This window comes from Coloeus monedula, assembly GCF_965178545.1.
Source record: "Coloeus monedula genome assembly, chromosome: 11".
NCBI classification, from domain to species: domain Eukaryota; kingdom Metazoa; phylum Chordata; class Aves; order Passeriformes; family Corvidae; genus Coloeus; species Coloeus monedula.
Window position 1 is genome coordinate 5,330,921 of NC_138791.1, and position 24,100 is coordinate 5,355,020.

Below are 24,100 nucleotides of genomic sequence, written 5' to 3' on the forward strand. Positions count from 1 at the left end.
GAGTGTGTTATTAATAAAGATACATGTTACCTGGACTTTTATTGACTATACAACTCTGCTTTTGTGGAGAATTTTGTAAGGAAAGAAGACTCGTGGTTCACTGCCAGTGAACTGGTGGGCTTGCTTTAGACCTGGTTTTGCTCATTTTCTACCATTTGTAGTGAAATAATTATTTAACTGCTCATAGGAGCAGGTTTGCAAATTGGATATTAGGAAGAAATGCTCCCCTGTGAGTGTGGGGAGGCCCTGGCACAGGCTGCCCAGAGAAGCTGTGGCTACCCCATCCCAGAAGTGTTGAAGGCCAGGGCTTGGAGCAGCCTGGGATAGTGGAAGGTGTCCCTGCCCATGGCAGGGGATTGGAAGGAGATGATCTTTGAGTTCCCTTCCAACCCAAACCATTCTAGGATTCTATCTTAAAAGTAGCTAAAAATCCCATGAAGATTTTCTTACCAGTTGTTCCTTTCAGGTGTTTTCCAGGATCCCTTCTTGAATGTCCCGGCTGCTGTCGAAGGCAGGAGGTGACTCATGACCACCAAACAGTGACTGCCTTGGCTTCCCCTGCTTCTGGCTGCTGGGAACAACCACTGGGCTCCTGTGGAGATGAATGGAGAACAGCAGTATGATGCAGGTAACAGTCCAGCCCAGCTCCCTGGCCAACTATTCTAGAAATGTGGAAGAAAGATGAGCACAGGGAGTGTCTCATGGTGCACGTGCCTGGTGCTGTGCACAGGGAGGAACTCCAGCTTCACAGATTCTGAGTTAGGTTCTGGCTGTGGCACTGTCATGGCTGTGTTTGTTACTGCTCTGTGTCAAAGCAGGGTGTATCATGGCTTAAGGGAGACCGAAATCTGACCCATCTTGGTGGTTGTGTTTTTGGGAAGCTGTGACTTTCCTTTTTGTGCTACCACTGTGAGATGGGCTTATGAAAAGTTTGGCGGTGTTAACACTTACTATTTTAAGGCATTTTTCTGTCAGAGTGGTTAGTATCTAGTTCTGTCCTTGTGTTCATCTTGTTCTTAATATTTTGGCAAGCTTGTGCTGCTGGTTTGGAAAGTCAGATAACTGAAGCTGTTTGCTGCCATTGTAATCTGTTCTGTTTTTCTGAAGTGCCTTGGTGTGTCCTCTTTGATAGGCTTGTGATATCAGTTCCTAACCTGCTGCAGAGTGGTGTATTACGATAAATCAGCTCAGGTTTTGGTTCCCGTTGGAACACCAGGCCAAGAAGAATGTTAGTCTGGGATGGCTGGGAATACTAACAGCTTTCTGAAACAGTTCTGGAATTGTACCCTCGTGTGGGGGTAGGGACCATCCATCTTTTCTGTCTTGCCTGGCATGGCTTGTCCTTTTCTTTGAGGAGGTCCCTGCCTATTACAGTTTATATAAAGCAAATTTTAATTTGTAGTTACCAGTGTAAACAATTGGATCAAGATTTTATCAGAGTATTACTTTCCTTTGGTACTTATCCAACAAACTGCTCTTCTCACAGGACAGTTCACTATTGGTAATTTTGTACTTCCTTTATGGAAATCTAATTGTTGTAAGTGTTGCTGAAGAAATGTTAAACATAGTTTTAATCTATGGTGCTTTTTAGGAGAATGCTATCATCTACTTTATGATGCTGAAATAAGCTTTTTGATTATTAATTACAGCAAGTCAGTCAAGTTGTTGTCAATGTTACATCCTCAAATAATCAAGAAAAGGCGTCATGGATGTGGATGTAGAATGTCTCCTGGCACATGCAAATACTTTTTCCTTGGCTAGTGGAAACTGCTGGCTTCTGTCACAGAGTGTAAGGAGGGGAGAAGAACAGTGAGTTGTTTACATGGTCAGCAGTGGTGTGTCCACAGGCTGTGATAGCACATCCCTCATCTTAAAACCTTTATTGACATTTTTCCATCTTCCTCAAAAAGCACCAGGTCACAGAGTCCTCTCTCACTATGTGCTTTTGAATAGCTAAGGAAAGGTTTGATACTGGCTTGAAATTACTCAGCAGCTATTTCCCTGAGCATCCTTTTGTGCCAAGTTTGAGTACAGGAGGCTGTGAAGAGCAAACAATAAATGATGAGAGCTTTACTTGCATTCAGAGATAGTTCCTAGCAAATGCTGCCTGTATAAGCATAAATACATTGGTTTTGTTGTGCCCTCTAATACTATTTTCTGAAGTGCTTTTGAATTACACCAGTCCAAGCCACTGCTGGAACATTCCCTTCGTGTTCTTTGACTGGTGTCATTTTTTTCCACTTAATAATTTGCAGCAGTTTTTGAAGATTCTCCTCTGTTTTTCTGGTTTTACATCCAGGCTTTCTGCCTCCAAGAACCCAGACAGAGCTCAGGGTTGTTGGCTGTGGTGCTCTCCTGCACTATGAGGGAAAACACAACTTTGATTCTTGTCACAGTCTTTCTCAGCTCCTGAAATTCCAACCTGTCTTTATTTATTCATGGCCTCACAGCTGGTGTAGATGAAAAAGATTAACTGTTATTAAAATCAGATTGAACTATATCTACATTTCAGGGTGAGAAACCTTTGGGTTAGCCTTACTGAAGTCTGCAAGACCTTCAGTTGTGATGTACTTAAACGTCCAGTGTGACAGTCTTCAACTAAATCACATTAAAGATGCATGAAAGTTATTTGCAGTGAGAATTTAGCTCAAATCCAAAGATCAGAACAGCCTAGCGTAGACTGTTTCCATTTCAGATATTTTTAAGGGCTAACTTCCTTAATATTTCACTACATTCTCCAGTCTAAATGGTATAATTCCATATTCTTTCTCTGCCTGTATGTATCAGAGAGCAGCAGGATGTAATTTGTGATAAAATTCAGAAAGAGTGAGTGTTCCCAATAATGCCAGTAGAAATAGTGACAAATGGGAAGTGATGCACCTGCCTAGGAAACTGCTGGTATTTTTACAGAGAATTTTCTCGCATCCAGTGTGGATGAACATTCTCTACAGAACCTCTGTAGGACGCTTCTCAGATTTTACTTAAAATGTAAAATGTTAGCTTGATTTGAAAGTTCTTCTGACACAAACTGGTTGCCTGACAAGGCCAGAGATATGGGAATTGCACCAGGTTTCTTCCCCTGCATTTGCCAAAGTTGTGCTTTACCTCTGAGCTGATGTGCTGCTCAGTCATCCTGTCTAATACAGACAAGTAAGTCTCCACATAGTGGAAAGCTGAATTCATTTAGGGCTTGTAGCAATTAAGGATATGGGGAGAAAGAGAGAGCATAAATATGTACACTCATGCAGCATTAGATGAATAAATTGTGCTTTAGAATAAAATGCATTAAATATGGTTTTGCTTGTTGTCATCTGTCACACTGATTTGCAAGTTTCCTCACAGTAGCAAGAATCTCTGCTGTAAATGTCTGTGGTTTTATTGAGCAGTCTGAACTCAGACTGATCAGAGTGTTTAATGCAGACTTATGGCCCCTCAGGAATGTGGCTTCATTAAACTGGTCCTGTGTCTCCAGGGATCTGCTAACCTGTGAGGATGGAGCTGTGCAATAGGGTCTTGCAAAAATGCCAACAGAACAGTTTAAAGGCTTGATTTAAGCAGGGCCTGCTCTGCTGCCACTGTCCTGCCAATAAAACCAGAAAAGTGATTGGATTCTGACTCTGAAAGCCTTACCAGAGATGGTCCTTTGTTGCACTCTTGGAGTGCTTCTGCATTCAGATGTTGAAAAAGAGAGGCTTATTTCAGAGGTTTTTCATTGTTTATGTAGTCCTACCACATGCCACAATTAAAAAGCTAATTTACTGCTCTCACTATGAATCCTCATACTGCATTTTTGCTTGGAGCTTTGTTCTGTGAGTTTTTCCTGCTCCACATTGCTCCAGCAGGAGCTGTGCTAAATAACCGGGAGTGCTGTGGCAGGTTTGTGAGAAGCAGCAAACAGACTGGTTCAAACCATAGCTAAGCACAGCCTTCAGCTGTGTCAGCCTCTGAAAGGGAGGAAAATTCCCCAGCTCTGGGATCAGTGGTTGAAGTTAGAGGCTGATCACCTCAATTGTAAAACCTCTGTAAAGTGTGAACACAAGCTGAGTTCAACTCTTATGAATGAATAAACAGAAAAAGTTGTGGGTGCTTTTTGCAGAAGTTTTTAAAAATCCCTCTGACTGAAGGAAACTCCCTAAAATGAACCGGGAAGAGTACTAAATTTGAAATGAGTGTTGGACATGGATTTATGACTTGGTTTGGTTTGCTGGGGAGTTTTATTTGTTTTTCTGATGAAAAATGGATTTCTAGTGAGCTTTTGGTTGTGCTGGTGGGCTCTGGGTACTGTGCAGTACAGAGCAATCTGAGCCCTTCTCAGCACCGCACAGACCTGCTAGGAAAGAGCTCTCCGGGGTATGGGACAGGCTGCAGAGCCCGTGGGTGAGCGGCGTGACAAAGGACCTGCGGTCCCCATCCACTTGGGAATGGGTTTAGCCGCAGTTAAAGGCGAAGGGTCGCTGGAGCAGCAGCAAACCGGCTTTCCTGGGAGCTCCTTGTAGCAATTAAGTGGCAACATAAGTTACTAATTGACCCTTTCAGTGTGTGAAGTGACCTGTGCCTCATTTAAGGAGCTTAACTGCCCCTCCGGCAGTTATCTGATGATAACGGGGATTGAGGACTCGCTGCTGCAGGGCTGGGGACAGCCCCAGGTCCCTGTGGCATTCCCGGAGGAGCTGCCGGCTTTCAGAGTGCCTGGGAAGCACAGAGCAGCCACATTGCTTTGCTTCCCTTCAAACAGGAACATGTTAGACCATGCAGGACCTGCCTTTTTGGGGCTGGAGGGGAGTGGGGTTGTTGCTGCAGGGTGATTGTTGGTGGGAAGGGTGAGATGGTTTTTGTTGGGTGGGGCGAAAGTTAGAATTCGCTCCTGGGTCTGACTGACCAGAGCTGATGTTTGTTCCCACTTTGGTTCTGGAGCTGTGAACTTAAGCATTTTTGTGGACATATAAAAATAAAATTCTGTTTAAATGAGTTGAGACATGTTAATCTATTTTAACAACATTTTGCAATGAAATTGTTTTTTTTAGAATGGCTTGCAGCAAAAGCTTTGGTCAGCTCCACCCTAATTTGCAAACAGCTGTAGTCTGTGTCTTAACCTTTTATTCCCTCAAAAAATTTCTAAATAAAACTCCTTATTCATTTCTCCAGGTCATTTCTTCAGTAAGTTAAAAATTATCCCTTAAAAGTGATATTCAAGCTCTGAATCTTTTGAGCTCTTAGGCTTATGAAAGGCCAAAATAACCAGCTGTGGTTAGTTAAAAACAGACAAAGTTGGGTTCTGGAGAGATAAGAGCCTCTTTTAAAACAGATAATGTCATCAGCAAACAACAGCTAACTGAATATACATTTTTAAGTTTTGGGAAGTGATAACTCCTAGAGTCACAATGAAAAGTCAAAGATGAGCTCAACCATCAGTCTGAAGATAAAACGAACCTTTTAAACTCAAGACTTGTAGGTTTTCAGCCTATTTAACGTGTCTCAGACTTTTGCACAAATATATTCTCCTTTCTATTGCGGGACTGGGGACTGTCCCAGAGCTTACTTAGCAGGTTTTCAGCCTGTCCAGGGGTCTGATAAGGGCATATGGTGGTACTTAATTCATTTTTTTTATTTGTAATGTTTCCTACTCCAACTGCTGCTGCTTGAAAGATCAGTTACTGCCTGTCCTAGGAAAGGCACGGGGTGTAGGAAATGCTGGTGTCCTGTAACCTTTGCTGAGCTCTCCTTGGGCTTGTGATACACAGAGATTTCTCTGTTTTCAAATATAAACAGGGTATCAGGTTTCCTGGTCCTGAGAGGGGGAAAGCTCCCTTGTTCATTCATAAAGACAGCTCTGGTGCAGGTGGTGGAATTGAGCCTGAAAATGAAAGCTCTGCTCTTGTGTCCTGTCACTGCCACCACGTTTTGCTGCTGAAGCTGAACCTCGTGTGTTGAGATTAAAAATGCTGCTTGCATGGGCTGGGACCCTCCCTGGCCATCCCACTGTGTGCTTGCAGGAAAAATGTCACGTGGCTGCCTGCTGAACTAAACAGGGGACTTGAAATCCACCCCGTGCTGGTTTGGTGTCTTTTTAGCTAAGTGGGTACATGTCAGATAAAACGGGAATGGGAAAGGAGCAGGGAAGTGGCTCAAGCCAGAACTGAAGGGGAGACCAGGGCTGGGGGACAGGCTTGGAAATAATAACAGAAAATCTGACTAATCTGTAGTGTGGCTTATTACAGGTGCATGCTTCCCTAACAGCCTGAGTGAGTTTTGAACTGTGATTTGAGTGGTTTTAGCATATTTATGCTTTAAATGCATCCCATAATGAGGTTTTCTTGGTCTAAAGAAGTTGTTACATCTTAGGAGCTGGGCTTTTTAAGTGACCAAGTTGAGTGGTCTTTATTTCAGTTATGTCTCAAGTTGTTTTCTTTAGGACTACCCTGAATCCCTCTGTTTGCTTTTGGTGTTTTAGAACAGCTAAATGCATACTATCTAAATTTAAAAAGAGCACAGTCATATTTCAAAGGTTTTTTTAGACTTTCTTTCCGAATCTGTTATTAGTGGGTGGTTTTTAATTTAAAACACCAACAGTCCAGTGTCCCAAGAGTTCTGAGTCTCTCATATTTGGTGATAGAAATACAGAGCTCTGTGTTCTCCTGTCACAAGTTCTAAGCAAATTTGTGATAAACCGAAATCCTCAGGATTTCACTGTTTTGTAGACCAAGCCTACTTAAAAGTGCTGTTTACATGCAAAGAAAGGCCAAATAGTGTTGTCCATTTCTTGAAATGTGTTCACTGCACCCTTGTGTACTCAGTCATTTGGAATTGAAGCGGGTTTTGCTGTGATTTGTAGTAGCTTGAAACTTAAGCCAATGAGTTGCTGAATTAGAAAAGTTTGGCTTCTCTTCCAGATGCTGGTTCCAGTGTGGAAGAAATGGAATTCAACTGGGATGAGTATCTAGAAGACACAGGAGCAACTGCAGCCCCCCATGGATCTTTTAAACACGTGAGTAAGGGAGTTGTGGGTGTGCTTACTGTCTCCTGCATCGTTTCTTTGATACACTAAATGTTCAGAGTTTCTTTGAATGAGTCGCTACTTTCAAATTTGGAAGACTAACTAGAATTGTGTTTTTTATAGAGAAATGCAGAATTTAACCTTTTTATTATTGTTTCTTGTCTTCCTCTCTGTATGTAGCACGGGGTAACCCCACCCACAAGTGCTGAAATCTAAGGAGTTAAGGTCTTTTCTGCACCAGAAGAAAAGCTTGGTTTTTCTCAAGAAGCTCAGGATAGCCAGTCTCTTTCTTCTTTTGGTGATTGCTCCTGGACAACTGCTATGGAGGAGTAGCTTTAGAAAGCTGGTGGCAGAATATTTCTTGAACAGCAGAATTCAAATGTGCTCTCAAAGAATGCTTTAATGTCAGACCTCAAAGAGGCAAGGAGAAAATAACAACTCTGCCAAACACCTGACTGTAGTAGTTAGAAAACTGATTAGGATAATTGTTTGATCACAGGCTTAATGAATAGGATGAAGTCTTGATAAGCCCTTGTCTTTGCCCTTGGACATCTTAAATGTTTGTTGGTGAAGTCCTGGAGAGCACTGTCCCTTTGGGGGAGATTTGAACGTGAAATCTGCCTTCTTGTATGGGGTCCTCAGTGAAGGTGAGCTGTACAGAGCTGATGTCCAAACCTGCTGGTTCTTTTCCAGCAATTAAAGCACCTTCCCGAGTGCCAGGCTGGTGACTGTGTGTGACACATTGCTTGGAAGACACCCTGTGGTGCTTGTGCTTTTGGGTCCAATACCATGACTGTCAGTATGGGGAAACTTAAATCAGCAGGAAAACAGACTGAGGTCTGTCTGTGAAGGATCACAAAGCATGTTGAGTCCAAGGGTAACCTGGAGAAATGAAGACTATTAAATAATCGGTTAAAATATGTCAGTTGTGTTAGTAGTAAAGATGTGCAGAAAATACAGACTTCACAGAGGCTCTGCGAACACTGGGATGGAATTGTCAGCTTTTTGGTCAAAGTAAAACTTCAGGTATCTCATTTCTGAAGGGAAGGGGACTGTGCTTGCTTTATTTTTCCTGGATGTACTGAGGCTGTAGCAAGAGCCAGCTTAGAGTGGTGGTGTCCATGCAGCCCACACTGAGGGCACAACATGGAACCAGAGCAATGGCATTTTACAGTAGTAGAAGGAATGGTCTGTCTCTTTTGGTGTGATTTACCTCACTGGATCTCTGTTAAAGAGGCCTGCTATCATAGCTTGGACACTATACAACTATTTGTAATGCCAGCTTTACAGCAGTGGCCAACTGAATTAATATTGTAGCTGCATTTTGTTAATCAGCAGTAGATACACTTTGAAAGACTCACTGCACCTGCACCAGCTCAGCTGTGTGAAGTCAAAGGTCTGGTGGCTGTGGCCATGTTGGTAAAAATAGAATTAGGTTTAAAAAACCTCCACATTTTGCATTGTTATTAATCCCTACCTGTGAGGAACATGGTGCAGTTTTGTTGGTGAGGTGACATTGTGGTGGAGAGTGGTTTGGTGAGGAGGTGTGAGCAAAGCCCAGCCCTTTGCTCAGCCCTGTCCCGCTGCTCTGGGGGCCTGGACCTCTGTGAGGGGTCCTCAGTGAGCATGGAAATAGATGCCTGGATGTTCAGAGTGGAACTACTGGGCATTTTCTAGCAGAGTTCCATAGAATTTATCTGGAGACTGCTCTGTAAAAAGCTTGGCATAAAATTTTGAGAAGTTATTGCTGACACTGAATTGACAGGCAGAGGGAGGAGTTTATTTATATCAGAGCCTTGCAGTTACAGAAATGCAGGAGTGCAAGGTCACACACTCGGGGTTTCTGCGGTCCATTAGAAGGTAATGTGTTGGAAAAGGAGGAGCAGAGAGCCTCACTGCCTCCCAGTGGAGAGTGACAGCCTGTCATCATGACAGAGCACTGAGAAAAGGTTAGTGTGATTGCAGGATACATCAGGTGAGTGATTTTCAGTGGAGAGCCTGCAGGCACTGATGGGGCTGTGCTGGTGATTGTGGTCCCTCCAGCTCAAATCTGTGGTCCCAGTTGCTTGACTTCAAGAGTGACATGTTTTTATAATCCAACGTCAGGAGAGCTAACAAGCTTTACTCTCAGAAAAACAGTGGAAAAATCTAAGCCGAAGAATAGTATTGGCACAAGAGCAAATGAACGTATATGGTAAATTAATTAATTTAAATGCATTTCTAAATGGAACCGTGTGGCTTTAGTTTGGTTCTTTTTAAATACTGGAGTAGTGAGACTGTGAGCTCCCATTGTGAGTTGTGGGTGAGAAATACCCAACTCACACTGGAGGAGAATACATGGTCAGGTTAAGAAAATGTAATCCATGATTACACAGACTGTTTCAGCAAAGTACCAGACTTGCTGATGAGAGAGGTGACTTTTTATATTTGTGTGCTTATATTAATTCTGAAAGTTTTGCGTTGCTACGAGTAAGACACATTGGAAAATTTAAGCTACTTCTCAAATTAAGTATGTTCTAATGTTTAATTTGTTAGCATTTTAAAAATTAACCAATATCGAGATCAAAGTGACTGTTTGGCATAAAATGTAGTAGGAAAAAGAACTTACCAAAAACCTGGAGCTGTAATGAATGCCAGCGTTATCCCCCCAAGTCTAAATACACTCTGTCTAGAACTGTTGAATGCTGGTTTTCAATTCCTTTCTGCCTCTTTCTATATGTGTGTGACCATTAAAATCAAGTTGGTCTTCAGCTTCATCTAACACTTTTACTTCCTGTGTGTTTTTGCATGCTCTTAATCCTTTTTGTCTGTTCTTTATCCCCCCTGAGCTGAGTCACATCCCTGGGTCTGGCTCGTGCAGCGGCACAAATGGGGTGACAGCACCTGATGGGAAAGGGGGAACAGGGTTGGGGTCACAGCTCCTGGCCAGCTCAGCTTGCCCTGTGGACAGCACCAAGCTGCCCTCTCGGCCACGCTGCTCCAGGGGAGATGCTCTGGGGGGTGCCCAGCCTGCCCTGCCGACCCAGGAGCGCTCCTGCAGAGCCCGCAGCTCCTTGTGCTGTCACCGGCCCCGCGGCGCTGCCGGGAGAGGGCGCGGGCAGCGGCTCGGCCTGCGCGGAATTCCCGGGAAGCGGCCTGGCTGCCGGGAACGCTCCTGCTGCCGCGCTGCGTTTTGCTGAACGCCACTCTCCCTGCCGGGAGGCTTTGTCGAAAGGTTGGGTATCGGGAGCTGCACAGATTTCCCAATTCTTCAAACTCTGCGTCGGGCTCGAGGCTTTCCTCTCCGGAATCAGAACATGAAGTTTTTGAGCATATCTCTTCAACAAGGCAACTGGTTTTTTTGAGAGACACCCTCTATAATACCACTTCAAAATGCCTGCAGGTATTGGGTCCTGCTGATTATGTTTTAAAGAAGAGATTTCTCCAAGTGAAGGGCATTAACCTGAATGATATGAACAGTTAACACAAGCATATGCTTTTCTTTCTGGTGTAGTTCTCTTAGTTTTATTTTTAGCAAACCAATATGTGCTGGCTGATGAGACTATAATAGCTATGGCAGTTACTGAACTGTCAGCGCAGAACTGGGAATAAATACCCCAGAAAATATCTGCTCCATCTGCATCATACTGAAAGCCTTTCTTGTAGTTGATTCAAAGAGGAAAGGGACCTCTTAAAAAAGAAAGAAAACACCAGTTACAGTCAACTGAGAATGGGGAATTGACATGTCAGAGTTTTAATTAGGACTGATGCCCTGGAATTAAGCATAGATCAGAACAGGGTCCATCTGCTCTTTTGGGATTGTTTGAGTAAGGAGAAGTTAGGGATATGAGAAGCTTAAGGTTTGCATTCTCTTTTAAGTCTCCCATTTCATTGTCTGAATCCTGTGCAGTCAGATTGGTCACCTGCACACAGCACACCCACATACACACAGAGCACTCCCAGTGTTTGGTGCTTTATTGTTGTCAAAGTGTGAAGAACACAGACTGGTTATGTTCCATGCAGTTTATTTAACAGTGCTGCATATAGAATTATTTAGGTTCTTGGATTAATTAGAGAGGTTAATTTAATTTTAAATTAGAGAGGTTAAATTAATTTTAGAGAGGTTAAAAATCCTTATTCTGCAGTTTGTGCAGATTTGTGACTTCTTAGATGAGCATGGTGTTGCCTAAGGCATGTGTATGTACTTTAAATGGTCTTTTTGTCCAAAGACCTTGAATGACACAGTTTAATGCAACAAGTCAAAGTTGTGGTGCAGAGTTTGGCCTTTAGTTTTGCTCAGGTTGACATCCCAGCTGTGAGTGGGAAAGCCTTTCAGTGATGCAGGAAGGTATTGTTCAGGGCAGAAGTATGAATGGCACGATATTGGTTTAAGCTTGAAAAGATACTCTGAAATGCAAAGAAGATTTCATTAATGATGATTCTGTGTGCATTCCAGTTTGGGTTCCATAACGTGATGAAGCTGTTTCTCTGAAGAGACTGGATGGCATTCGGTTTGAGTTTTTTTGCTAATGAACTTGTCTAAATTGTTCCCCCTGGTATTCAGCAAACTTTCTGAGATGTGCTCAGATGTGATGATCTTCTTCTTCTTCAGGTGGATACAAGTTTGCAGAATGGTTTTGCCCCTGGTATGAAGCTGGAAGTCGCTGTCAAGTCTGACCAGAACACGTACTGGGTTGCCACCATCATCACCACGTGTGGGCAGCTGCTGCTGCTGCGCTACGATGGCTACGGCGAGGACCGCAAGGCCGACTTCTGGTGTGACATCCTGACAGCTGATCTGCACCCCATCGGCTGGTGTCAGCAGAACAAGAAGATTCTCAAAGTGCCTGAAGGTACCAGCTCTGTGTGCAGAAAGAGGGTGCACCAAAGGGTGCTGTTGTCCTGTATCAGCTGGGCAGGCAGCCTGCGTAGCTACTGTGGTGTGCAGGTGCTGTTGCCGGGGACAAGGTATCTGCTGTGTTTTCCTGAAACCCCATGACAGAGGCTTGTGGTTATCTTAATCTATCACCCACCAAAATCTACTGCTTTGATATTTCCTTTAAATTTTTTAATTTGTTTTGTTTCTTTAAGTTGTTACCGGTGTGTGGCAGATTCTCATGAATTAGGCAGGTGTGGTAACATCTTGTGTCTGAATAATCTGGCAGGAAAAATCACAGTCTTTCCTTTTCACTCTTTGCTTAGGTATCAAGGACAAGATACCTGACCAGGAGGAGTTCCTTCAGCGAGTGCTGAAGGGGGCATGCAGTGCTCCTGCTAACCTGCTGGAGGGGGTAAGTGCTGCGAGGAACTGCATACTGGGTTTTGTCTTGGTTTTGCCCTTCATCATTAAGGGAATCCTTATTTGGATTGTCAGTTCAATTCCCTTTTTAAGTTTAGGGAGCATTGTAATATGCTGTTGACCTTAGAGTTCCACTCTCTAGTGTTTCCTATTTACAGTATTTAATTTTAATAGTGTTGTCCTGAAACATGTCTGTTGCTGCAGGTTTGGGTTGTTCATTAATCCTGTCAAAAGAAAGACCTTTTTAAACTCCCTAAGGTTTCAGTCTTCCTCCTATTCTGCTCCTTCTCCATACAGCTCTGAGAAAATAATGCTTTATTTATCTGGCTTTTGTGTTGTCTCCATTCTCAATTGACTCCTTTCACTTTGCATTGTTTGTTTTGGCATTTTTTACTAACGGGCACGTTATTGTTTCACTTAAATATTACATCTTTGCTAGTGAAGAACCAAATTTTAATCCCCTCCTCTGCACTTGAAACAATATTTGAACCTTATATCAGTCTCTGGTTGTAAAGTACAGAACATAATGGTTTTTGGAAAGTGCCTTTGACATCTTCATTACAGCTAACATTTCTGTCTGTATGTTTCTGTCTAGTCATCTTTGTATGCTGGATGACTCAGTTTTAAAAAGAGATTATTCACGTTTCCTTCAAACCTGGAATATATAAATGATAATGTCTCTGAAAATGATAATGAGGACTTAAGTGAAGTATGTGACTGTAGGCAGTGCAGAAGCTCTGACACAAACACAAGCGATTCTGAACATTGTCACTTCTGACTTGTGTTAGGAAGGGACATGGATTTCTGTGCTTCTGTGTTCATACTTTATTTATGCAGACAGGATGTGTGTAAAGAGGTGGAAGTATGGCATTTGTTTTGTTCTGTTGTACAGAATAATTTGTATTCTTTTTGAAGCTTCACAGAGGGAAAAATCCATTGGATCTCATCGCACCTGGCTCCCGACTGGAACTGCAAAACATCCGGGATTCCCTGGAAGCCTGGATAGTCACTGTGGTAGAAAATGTTGGTGGGAGGCTCAAGCTGCGATATGAGGGCCTGGAGGATTCAGACAAATTTGACCAGTGGCTGTTCTACTTGGACCCTTTCCTTCACCAAGTGGGTTGGGCAGCTCAACATGGATACAGCCTGCAACCACCTTTAGGTACTTGAAAACACAGATCTTGTATGTGGTGATCAGAGGGTAGAGGCTGCTGCTTTGGTGCTCTGAATTTGCCTGGGTGCGTGTGGTGGTCACATAATCAGTGTGATCTGACAAGTCCTGTACCTAATAAAATGCAGGTGAAGGTACAATAGTCCTACAAGACTTTCCACCCACTCATTCAAAAGCTGCTAAGTGATTTTGCCTGTCAAAACTTTCCACCTGTTTGTGCAAAGGAACGAAGTGAGGAAGGGATTGCCTTCATTATTTGGTTATTTTTGGTAGGTTTGTATTCCTGGGGTGGCAAAAGTCTTACACTTTTGGAGTGCTGCTCAGCAGGAGCTTTTGCAGTTGAGACCCTTCAAGCCTACTGGACTAATTTAGATACTGTTTAAAGATATGAAAATATCCCTTAAAAGAAGGAACAAGTGCATGGAAGTGGAGGCACAGGCTGGGATGGGTGGACATATCTTTCAGGCATGTCCGTGTCAGAGCAGGTCATCAGAGGAGTGAGGCAGAAAGTGGCAGAAACACAAAGGGGTGGATTATGAGCTTACTAGTGATGTTACATGTTTCCTGATGAGGGGAAACCTTGGGATAAAGAATTTGGCAGTTAGAGCGGCACAAATCAAACTTTATTGTTTTGTGTTCTGAGGGAAAAGAGGAAGAGAAATGACTGTTAACTCTTGTCCTCTCTTTTTCTTCAAGCCATTAGGTCCTTGAGGAGCGAAGCAGATTGGCAAGAGATCCTGAAGAAGGTGAAAGAGGAGGAGGAGGAGTCATCTGTTCCTACAGATCTTTTTAAGGTAGTTTAATGCTGTGGATGATACCATGGAAATGCTGTTTTCCTGAGAAATGATTCAGGGAATTCAGCCACCCAAAATTCTTTCCCTGTTTTGTTGGTTTTAAAAATTTATTTCCTTTTTCACTCTAGTTAAAAAATGTGATTATAATAAAAAATAATCATGCTGGTATCAATTCTTGGTAAGTTAGACAATGCACCCATCACAGTTATGTGAGTCCTTAGTCGTCATAGTTCACATGTTTTAGTCCTTCAGGTTCTTAGTTCGTTTTTCTCAGCTTTGTTTGGACCCATAAGTAGAAGCAGAGGTGCTGTTGCTCTTGAATGTGTTGGGTCATGCACAGAGCAAGATATAGATAATTGTGGAGCAGGAACCCTGTTCTGTTGGGTTTTGTTAGACTGGAAATGGAGACCTGTATGGTTCTCAGTTCATGACGAGTGCTAAAAGTTACAGGGAAGAACCTCAAAACGTTTCTATTGACTTACAAGACCACTCTGTATTATCAAATCTTGCTTCTGTGTGGAGAATGTCAGAGGACACAGGGACTCAATTTCCTAAAACTCATCAAAAATGGTCAGTCTCAGGGGGCATTGTTGGCCTTCCATTTAGAAAAGTTGCTGGTGCTCAGACATGCTGATTTCTTGGAATGAACTAAAAAAAACTCTTAAAAAGCTTACCTTCTTCAGCTGATTTATGTGAGGTACATCTCTCTTTGGTGGAGGAGGGCAGGTAATCACAGCAACATGTCATTTTTCAGGATAAACCTGTGATCGGAGTGCATTCGTTCTCTGAAGGCATGAAGCTGGAAGCTGTGGACCCAATGGCTCCATTTGTTATCTGTCCTGCTACAGTTCTCAAGGTACCAGGGTTCTTAAACTAGTCCTGCCAAGATTCAGTTCTACTGCTGTTCTTAGATGCTCAGGGAATTCTCATGAACTGGTTAACTTAAAATCTTGCACTGGTTTTCAAATAAAGTACTTTGTGTGTCTCCCTCAGGGGAGAGGCTGCCTGATAAGACAACTGCTGATGGTGAAGCCGTTGGATTTGAATGGAGGGGAAAAGTTCCATAAAGATACAAGTTCAAAAGATCAAATGGCTAAAATTGTCAAACCCAGATTTTTAAAATTGGAAATAATCCCTCTTAATCTGAGTATCCATCTGAAGATAGATTTTTGGGGTTTTGATTTTGCAAAGGTTACGTCATTACTGTGTACATATGACATTTAGACGGCCTGATTTCCAAACAAGGGGTTTCAGAGTTGAAACGAAAACTCTCCAACATGATCAGGTGTTACTTTTCTTGCTATTTGCCTGTCCTGCTTTTATTTGCTTCAGGACTGTAGTGGGTTTACTTGTGACAGTCCATTCTGGGACACAGTTCAGCCTTGTTGAAATAAGCAGGTTGTTACAGAATAGCAGGAAGACCACAAATATTAATTTCTGTGCATTTTTCATGAGAAATTTTCCTAAAGCACGTGATCACCTTGTCTTTTAAGGGCTCAGACACTAAGTTTTATTATTTGTATTTGTTAAGTTTCTGGATAACGCAGATGAGTCTGCTGGTTTATGAATCCAAGAGATTCTTTTAATTTTATTTTTTTGTAACCTCACAATATTTCGAGGTAAAGGATTTCCATCAGGCAGTATTGCTGTTTAACAACCTTATTAAAATGGGGGAGAAGGAGCCGTGGATCAGAATGTGCCTCTCATAAGAGCCTGTGGTTCTCTTTTGGCTGACTCCAGGTGTACAATGACAAATATTTCATGATAGAAATCGATGACTTGAGACCCGAGCGTGCGACCGGCCAGCGCTACGTTTGTCACGTCAACAGCGCCGGCATCTTCCCCGTGCAGTGGAGCCTGAAGAACGGACTGCACCTCAGCCCCCCCCCAGGTACATCTGTGCAGCCTCCTCCTGCTCACCCCTCAGCTCAGAACAACACTTGGGCAAAACAACTGCACGTAGCAGCACAAGAAAGATCCAGTTCTGAAAATCAGGAGGTTTGAGTTAGGGGAACCGAAGGTTCCCAGGCATGAGCCTGGATTTGGGAAGGTGAGAGAGGCTGAGGATGCTGGTCATGTATGAAAGCCTGAACACTGGAAGGAATGGAGTGAGTGTTCCAGAGCTGAAAGAAATGTTGGTTTCAGCCTTAATTAACATGATATCGGAAGCCAGTAGTATTTGCATTGGATTTTTGCTTCTGGTTAGAATGGAACAGTGTTATCCAATATTTTATAATATTTTTAGGCTATCTTATCACTCAGAAGTTAATGAACTATTTTTTTTACCAAGGACCTATCAGGCACTGTTGCAGTTTGCTGAAACATTGCTTCAGGACATAAGGGAATAGGGTAGTGTTCCTGCACTGCTAAAATATTTATTCATTTTCTCAAACTAGAAATGTCAATGGTATTGTAAAACCTGGGCCTCTGTTCTCTTATTTGCCACCTCACAATTCAGAATGTTTTGTTTTTGCTGCTCCTTATATCAGAGGAGCAGAGACCATAGGGTGTTTGTCTCCTGCCTTTCCTTGCATAAGGTATGGAAAGTAGCTCTGCCTGACCAGCATTTGCTAGAATTTTGCATGTGAAAAGTGAAATCTCTCTTTATAGTCATGTTACTGAAGCTGACAAAGATTTTGTGTTCTCATCCTCCTGGACATAGTGGGCATTCTGAATTGTGTGAGGTTTCAAAAGCCCTACTGGCACTGGTAAAACTGAGAAAAATGAATAATTAAGTCCTTCTGTGGTTCAGCCCTTTCTGAGGAGAAGAGTCACAGAATAATTTAGGTTGGACTGGTGAGGTCACTCCTCAAACCCTGGCCTTCCATTTTGGGCCTCTCACTACAAGACAGACATTGAGGGGCTGGAGCATGTCCAGAGAAGGGAATGGAGCTGGGGAAGGGTCTGGAGCACAAGTCCTGTGAGGAGCAGCTGAGGGAACTGTGGGGGCTCAGCCTGGAGAAAAGGAGGCATGGGGGAAACTTTATGGCTCTCTACGATTTTAGATTGTCATGTTAATGCTATATCCTTAGACTGAGTTTGAAATTTTGATTTCTTAAAACTGTTGTCACAGGTTTCCCTTTAAGAGGACTGGAATAAGTGCAGCACTTTTGTCCTTGCTAATTTATTGCCAGCCTCAAACTGACATGGCAGCACACTTCTGTGCCCCTTTTCCTTCAGTTTTTTGTTAGATCACGGGGAAACCAAGTATTTCCCCCAAGAAGAATTTAATTTTCCTTGAAGGGATGCTCTGTCTCCTGATGGACTCCTTGTTAAGACACTTCCCTTCAAACGTGTGCAAATCTACAGCTGTTATCAGACTTGATGAGGCTCTTGGCACATCTAACTGCTCTCTTTAACGACTTAGTATTTAACATGTCTTTGAGAGAGTAGCATGTTGATATTGTGCACATTTTGAGTGCTCTGTTTTAAAAAAATCGTTTCAGAGCTGACACAACAGCAATTGCAGAAATTTTTCCTGAATTTCACCTGTACTCTGTGAAAAGGGTGAAACTGCTTTCCCATGTTTCAGTTGCTGCCCTTGTCTGCTTGGCAGATTGATGATTCAGGTTGGAGTGATCTGACCTCACATGGCTCGCTGAAGCCCTAAGTCAGCTCACAAACCTGAGTGACCCAAACAGATCTCAGTGCTCTGTGTCAGGTGGGTTTGAAATGAGTCTCAGCTGTTAAACTCTAACCCTGGGCTCTTTGCTCTCCTAGGTTACCCTGGGCAGGACTTTGACTGGGCTGACTACCTCAAACAGTGCGGTGCTGAGGCGGCTCCCCAGAGCTGTTTCCCTTCGGTAAGCTTCTCCTGCAGGAACATCTCCTCTGCTGCCTGACTGCTACTCTTCATTACAGGGAGAAGAACCTTTTGCATGTTTTTTACTTCAGTTTCCTTTCCAAGTCAAATAGAATATTTCAGTTGGAAGGAACCTGCAGTGATCAATTATCCAGTCCAATGCCTGAGCCTCTTCAGGGCTGACCAAAAGTTAAAGCTTGTTAAGGGTGTTGTCCAAGGCACTGACAGAGATGGAGCTTTGAGCACCTCTCTGGGAAGCCTGTTCCAGTGTTTGACCACCCTCTCAGTAAAGAAGTGCTGCGCAGTGCCAAGTCTGAACCTGCCCTGACACAGCTTGGAACCATTCCCACAGGTCCTGTCGCTGGAGATCAGCACCTCCCTCTCCACTTCCCCTCCTCTGGAAGCTGCAGGGAACAGTGAGGTCACTCCTCATCCTCCTTTTCTCCAGCTGGACAAACCCAGGGTCCTGAGCTGCTCCTCACAGGGCATTCCTTTAGCCCTTTCACCAGCTTTGTTGTCCTCCTCTGAACACATTTGAATACCTTAACACCTTACCTTTGGTAACTCAGGAAGCAGGAGAGATAAGAGACTATAAATGAGTGTGAACTGAAGTAGCTGCATGCCAGCTTCCTAGATAAGGAAGCAGTGGACCTTCAGTTGTGATAAAGCAGACTGGAAATAAATGTTTGTTTTGTGAAATTGAGATGTGTAAGAGTCCGTGGAAGAGACATAGAACAGCATCAGTCGTTGGCACTCCTGTAACTGTGGAAACAGGGCCTTTTAATAGACCTTATTTTCATTTACTTAGGGCACTCTTGCAATCTTCCATCCTTTCAGCTTGAAAAATTAATTCCATTGTATTAATCAATATGAAGTCATCTTAAGTTAGTACCAAATAATCATTTTACATTAACCCGTGCCTGAAGGACTTGCAAGATTTTGGGCTTTTGTTGGTTCAGTGACAGTATTGCCGTCCCCCAAAACACATTAGCTTGTCAAGCAGAAAAGGGTACTATTAACACCTGCATTCCAGTTCCATTTACCATACTTGGGCTATTGCAGTGCTTAGGGGGAGAAATTAAAATGAATAATTACCAGTTTTTGAAGAGAGTGTTGCTGGCTATGAATTCTTGTTGTCCTTGTTCTGTCTTGTAAACTGTGGCATCTTAGAGCAGGTCATTGAATTTATTATCCTTTTTCTGAGAAGAGTTGATCACTGTAGACTAGTTCCAGAATTCATAATGTATTGATCCTGTAATTACATTGCGGAGTGGCTCTGGGAAGAAGAGTCCTCTGTCTGGCTGGTACTTCTTATCTTTAATTCAGGAGCTCCAGAGCTGGATAAATACCTATTCTTATGTTTTAGGGATTTTTTTTTTTTAATATATAAATGCAAACTATATTGGTGAATAAAGTAAGACCCTACTTATCCAAAAAATGTAAAATGAAAAGAAAGCTTCCTATTCTGCCTGCCAGAACTCAGATGAGGCAGGAATGTTATTTGCATACGTAAAATGGGTTTCCAAGTTAACGTGATAGAACAGAGAACCTGGTCAGACTATTTGTCAGACTTATCACTCAGGTGGCAAGCAGCAGAGAATTTCTGATTGCTGGGAATGCACTCAATCTCTTCAGTGAGCCTCAGCATCCTTATTTTTTGAAGACAAATATGTTCTTTGCTAGGTCTGTCTGTAGAGCCTTTTTTAACCTAAATTCTTTGTAGTTCCTAACATATCTTACTTGTACTCAGTGTGCTAATTATCTGAAATCTCCTCTGTCTGTGTTGAGTATCTTTCTGTGTTATTCAAACACTGAAGGTTTTATGTGTTGCTCCTGTTCATGGATATTCATATCCTATCCTGGATACACAGCTGGTGTCTTACTGAAGTATTCTGGCTTTTTCCTAGTTAACTTCTGACCATGGATTTAAAGAGAACATGAAACTCGAGGCTGTGAACCCAGTTGATCCTGAAGAAGTTTGCATTGCTACAGTCACCAAGTTAAAAGATTCTTACCTCTGGCTTCAGCTGGAGGGTAAGCTTGGTTTGGGGGAAGAGAGGAGTGCTCTCTTTGGTTCTGCTGTAGTGCCATCCCCAAACCTGAGGAGCATCTGAAGCAAACTCACTGTGTGCAGAGTATGGGCAGCAAGTCACAATTTCCTTGGTGAAATCACAGTCAAAACCCACTTGCATTGTGTGTTTCCAGTTTGCCTTGGCTGGCACTGCTTATTTAAGCCAAGAATGGCATTTGTGCATTGCAGTGTCAGTGCTGGGCTCATGCACTGTGCAAAGTGCTGAGCGGGGCCGTGTGGAAAGCAGGGCCCTTGTGACAGTTTCACACGAGTGACTTGCATTCTGAGCAAGCTTTGGCCAGACCTGGGAAGGAAAGTTTTACAGAGGTTCTTCATTAAGATAGAGTAAGCCTGTGTCAGCTGTTCTCCATTATAATCCCATTTCTTGATTGGAAGTACATCAGCATGCACTTACTATGCGCTGTGCATCTCTGCAGAAGGAAAATTCCCATCTCCCGCCTTTAGGAGGAAGTAAATGAGGTCAGGAAAGAATCTGGTCAGTAAAGGGGATGAATAAATGATTGTTATTGTGTTCCAGATGCACCATAAGTAAAAGCAGCTTCACTAACAAACATACAGTGAATGTGAACCAAGTTAGGGGGTTTATGACTTACTTCAATTTTTCCTTTTCTAAACTGAACAGGCTCCAAGAAACCCGTCCCTGAGTGTATAGTGAGTGTGGAATCAATGAATATATTTCCAGTGGGTTGGTGTGAGACGAATGGATATCAGCTCAGGCCTCCTCGCAAAGCAATAGGTACCAGTTCTCTTCTGTTTGCAGTGGTGGGTTGCTAGAGCTGGTGAGACCTGCCGGAGCAGATTACTGCGGGGTTATTGCTGGCATCGCTGAATTTGGAAACGTTCATCATGCACAGAGAATCTGTGTGTTGCACAGCTGTTTTTCTGGCTGTTGGGGCCAGTTGGAAGCCCTACAACAACTCCAAACCCCACAGTGTTGGCTTGAGGCCACTGCAATGCTGTAGGAGCCTGTGAGGACAATCCATTGGCCATAACAAAGAAATCCTATCCGTGTATGTACACACCCTCCATGCTCTGCATTTACTTCTGTCTGAGCTGTTGTCATGTGTCTGACCCTGATACTGATTTTACATTTGCACTTGTGCAAAGTAAAGTTAATACCACAACAAAACAGTGTGGAGTGTGTGCACATTTTGGAGTCAAAATAAAGGGGACTGATTTCACAATGGGCCATGTGGTGATGATCCCTTAATGACAAAGTGCTGAGAGGTAAACCCTACCTTTTTAACTACACTAGTAAGTAGAATAAGATAGTGCCTTCTCTCAACTGCTTGGTGAGGCATATTTATTAAAGTTAAATGGGGGTTGGAGAAACCAAAGAATTTCTTGAGTGTTCATTAAGTGTAAGGTAAGAAAAGTTTTAGATTGAAATGAGCTGTCTTTTTCTGCATGTCAAAGCAAGAGTAACTAATCTGCTTGCACTGCCAAGGACAGATGAGGAAGAAGGGGGGATCCTAATTAGATAAAAGATGATGTGAAAAAAAATCCAGAAGTTTGTTGGGGTTAAAGCCTGAAGTTGCTAAAGAGGCATAATGTTGCTTTACCTTGTTTTATTTTACTACCTGATTGTGAAAGCCAGAATTAGCAAGTGGACCCATCACGTAGATGACTGACTTGGTTGCAATAGTGTTTCCCTCCATAGCAATTATCTGAAGCCATTTGTGTTTCTAACCAGCCCATTTCATTCCATTTCTAAGCTGAAGTGTTGCAGTTACTGTGCCAGTAAAGTGGCAAGTTGGGCTGAACAATATAACCTTGGGAGCTGAATGAGAAAGCGTGTCATTCCTTTTTGGCTGGTAGTACAGGTAGTTTAGGGGCTCTGATGCAAACAGAGAGGCACAAAAGGTTGGATTTCCTTGAAAACTGGGCATATGCATGCTTGATTTAATGAATTTTTTAATGGAAGTTTAAGTAAACCTTTTGGTTTTCTTCAAATTACTTGGGCCAGTGTGCCTCTCATGCAGCTGGGTCAGCTGTCTGACACTGCAGTGACTGGGAACATAGATCCTTTTTGCTGTATAACTTAAAAGAAATGAGTCCACTATATGTATTGTACTAGATGTTTCATTTGCTTGCCTCTTATATTTTGTTGGGTATTTTGTTTCTTTCAGTAAACAAGCAGAAGAAAATTGCTGTAGTTCAACCAGAAAAACAGTAAGTAACAGGTTTTTTGCTTTTATTTTTTGTTGGGGTTTGGCATGAGTTTTGTCTCTTTTTTTTAATTGGAAAATGTGCTGTGTTAGGGGAGATTTAGCTTTGCAAATGTGCTGTACTGAGGGTTGAGAGATTCCACAGTCCATTTGTGTTAATGCTGGTAGATTCTGCTGATGTTCTAAAAGACCTCTTGCACTACAGTAGGAGGAGATAGAAAGCTTGGAATTTGTTTCCTTGTAATTGTTCCTTCCCAGATGAAATCTGGCCCAAAGTAGGCCAAAAGAAGAGTTCTACTAATATCTACAGTTAGTCTAGAAACTGTCATGCGTGTGGAACTCATTCTTGTGAGCCTGCTCAGAAGTGCTCCATGGAATGCTCACAGTTGGCTTTATTGACTCTTGCAGCTTTACAAACACCAGAGCTGTCAGTAGTCCTGCCAGTGTTTGCATTGCTCCTAAAATACTGAGCAGACTGTTCTCCCATGTTTTGTAACTGGGATCCTTACCAGATCCCAATGGAGTAATTTTGGTTGTATTTTGTTGAAAATCCAGCTTTTTCAGCATGCATAACGTGAGGCTACCCTGATTGTGCTGTGAAAGGTGAAATTAAAAGGAGTCAGGGAATATAAACTCCTGTTTTGGGAGGTGTCTGTCACCATGGTGCCCCATGGACTTCAAGCAAGGAAGGATTGCTGCTGGTTGTAGCAGGACAGAAGTCCTTTCCAAATGGAAGTTGGTAGTTTCTGCATGTTATTACTGTGAAACAGGGAAGGTATAAAAATCAGATTAATAAGGCTGGAGCTGAGGAAAAAAATATAATGGTGTTTTAGTAACAGAGAGGTGACTGTCTTTACTGTGTCTGTTTTCCCAACCTTCTTCTTTTCATTTCAGAATTTTGTCTTCAAGGACAGTTCATGATGGACTAAAGAACCAGGAACTGAACTCTTCTGACTCAGGTATTGATCACAGAGGTCAGGCTAACAAAGGCAAAATCCTGTACGAGTTCACCTGCTCAACACTGTTAGGAGAGGGAAGAGGAGGAAAGGGTTTGGAGATTTTCATCCCTTAATGATTTGTTGAACTTCAAAAATGAATGAAACAAACAAAAGCATGCAGTTGCTTTTGTTCTGCAGTTCTGTAATTCATATATGCATTAAACCTGGAAATCAGATTTTTACACCAGAACATTGCTCCTCCAGCAGAGGATATGTGGAGCTGAATGTGTGGTGTGACCCGTGCAGGTGACCTTTTTTATTGTCACCTGTTATCTTTGATAATGTGGGAGAAGCAGGTGTGCTATATCTGTGGTCTGGAGTTGTTTGATTCTGGCTTTGGGAAGCAGATCTCTCTGGTTTTTATGTTAACTTCATCATGGTGATAAACAAAAGCAATTCAAACAGTAAACTGCTTTGTGTGCCAGATGGCAAAATCTAATAATTTTGTAAAATGTTGCAAGAAGGAATGTGATGAATAAGTACATCTGCTGGTGAAAGTCACACAGATCCATCCATTTGGCAACAGAGTGCCTCCTCTGCTGTTTTCTGTACAGTGAAGTGCACATCTGAAGCTTCACCAAAAGCAAGTGTGATAAAAATGATGTGTGCTTGTTTAGCATCTTAATTGGCTTTTAATAGACTCATAATGTAAATTTGACTTCATTTATCTGGCAGTTTTCAACTGCTGAATTTAAGGTCTTTAAGTGATAGTGTTGCTCAATCAAGAAAAAAGTACAACACTGCTGGGTAAAACAATATTGGTTTTGTACACAAATGTGTTGCAATATATATTAGTACTTGAA

The 24,100-nt window shown here is 42.6% G+C and overlaps 1 protein-coding gene across 1 annotated transcript in view; it reads left to right on the plus strand.

The window, feature by feature from the left end:
- Positions 1 to 519: 519 nt before the first annotated feature.
- The window catches only part of SFMBT1 (Scm like with four mbt domains 1), a gene marked incomplete at its 3' end in the record, with an annotated part of 30,536 nt that continues 6,955 nt past the window's right edge, over positions 520 to 24,100 (plus strand). Inside the window, exons 1-13 of the mRNA XM_082288617.1 lie at positions 520 to 628; positions 6,891 to 6,985; positions 11,586 to 11,826; positions 12,176 to 12,264; positions 13,188 to 13,434; positions 14,140 to 14,237; positions 14,992 to 15,093; positions 15,978 to 16,128; positions 17,958 to 18,040; positions 19,947 to 20,073; positions 20,754 to 20,867; positions 22,261 to 22,303; positions 23,194 to 23,258. Coding sequence (XP_082144743.1) covers positions 601 to 628; positions 6,891 to 6,985; positions 11,586 to 11,826; positions 12,176 to 12,264; positions 13,188 to 13,434; positions 14,140 to 14,237; positions 14,992 to 15,093; positions 15,978 to 16,128; positions 17,958 to 18,040; positions 19,947 to 20,073; positions 20,754 to 20,867; positions 22,261 to 22,303; positions 23,194 to 23,258 — 1,483 coding nt within the window. The 5' untranslated portion in view covers positions 520 to 600. The remainder of the gene's footprint in view (positions 629 to 6,890; positions 6,986 to 11,585; positions 11,827 to 12,175; positions 12,265 to 13,187; positions 13,435 to 14,139; positions 14,238 to 14,991; positions 15,094 to 15,977; positions 16,129 to 17,957; positions 18,041 to 19,946; positions 20,074 to 20,753; positions 20,868 to 22,260; positions 22,304 to 23,193; positions 23,259 to 24,100) is intronic.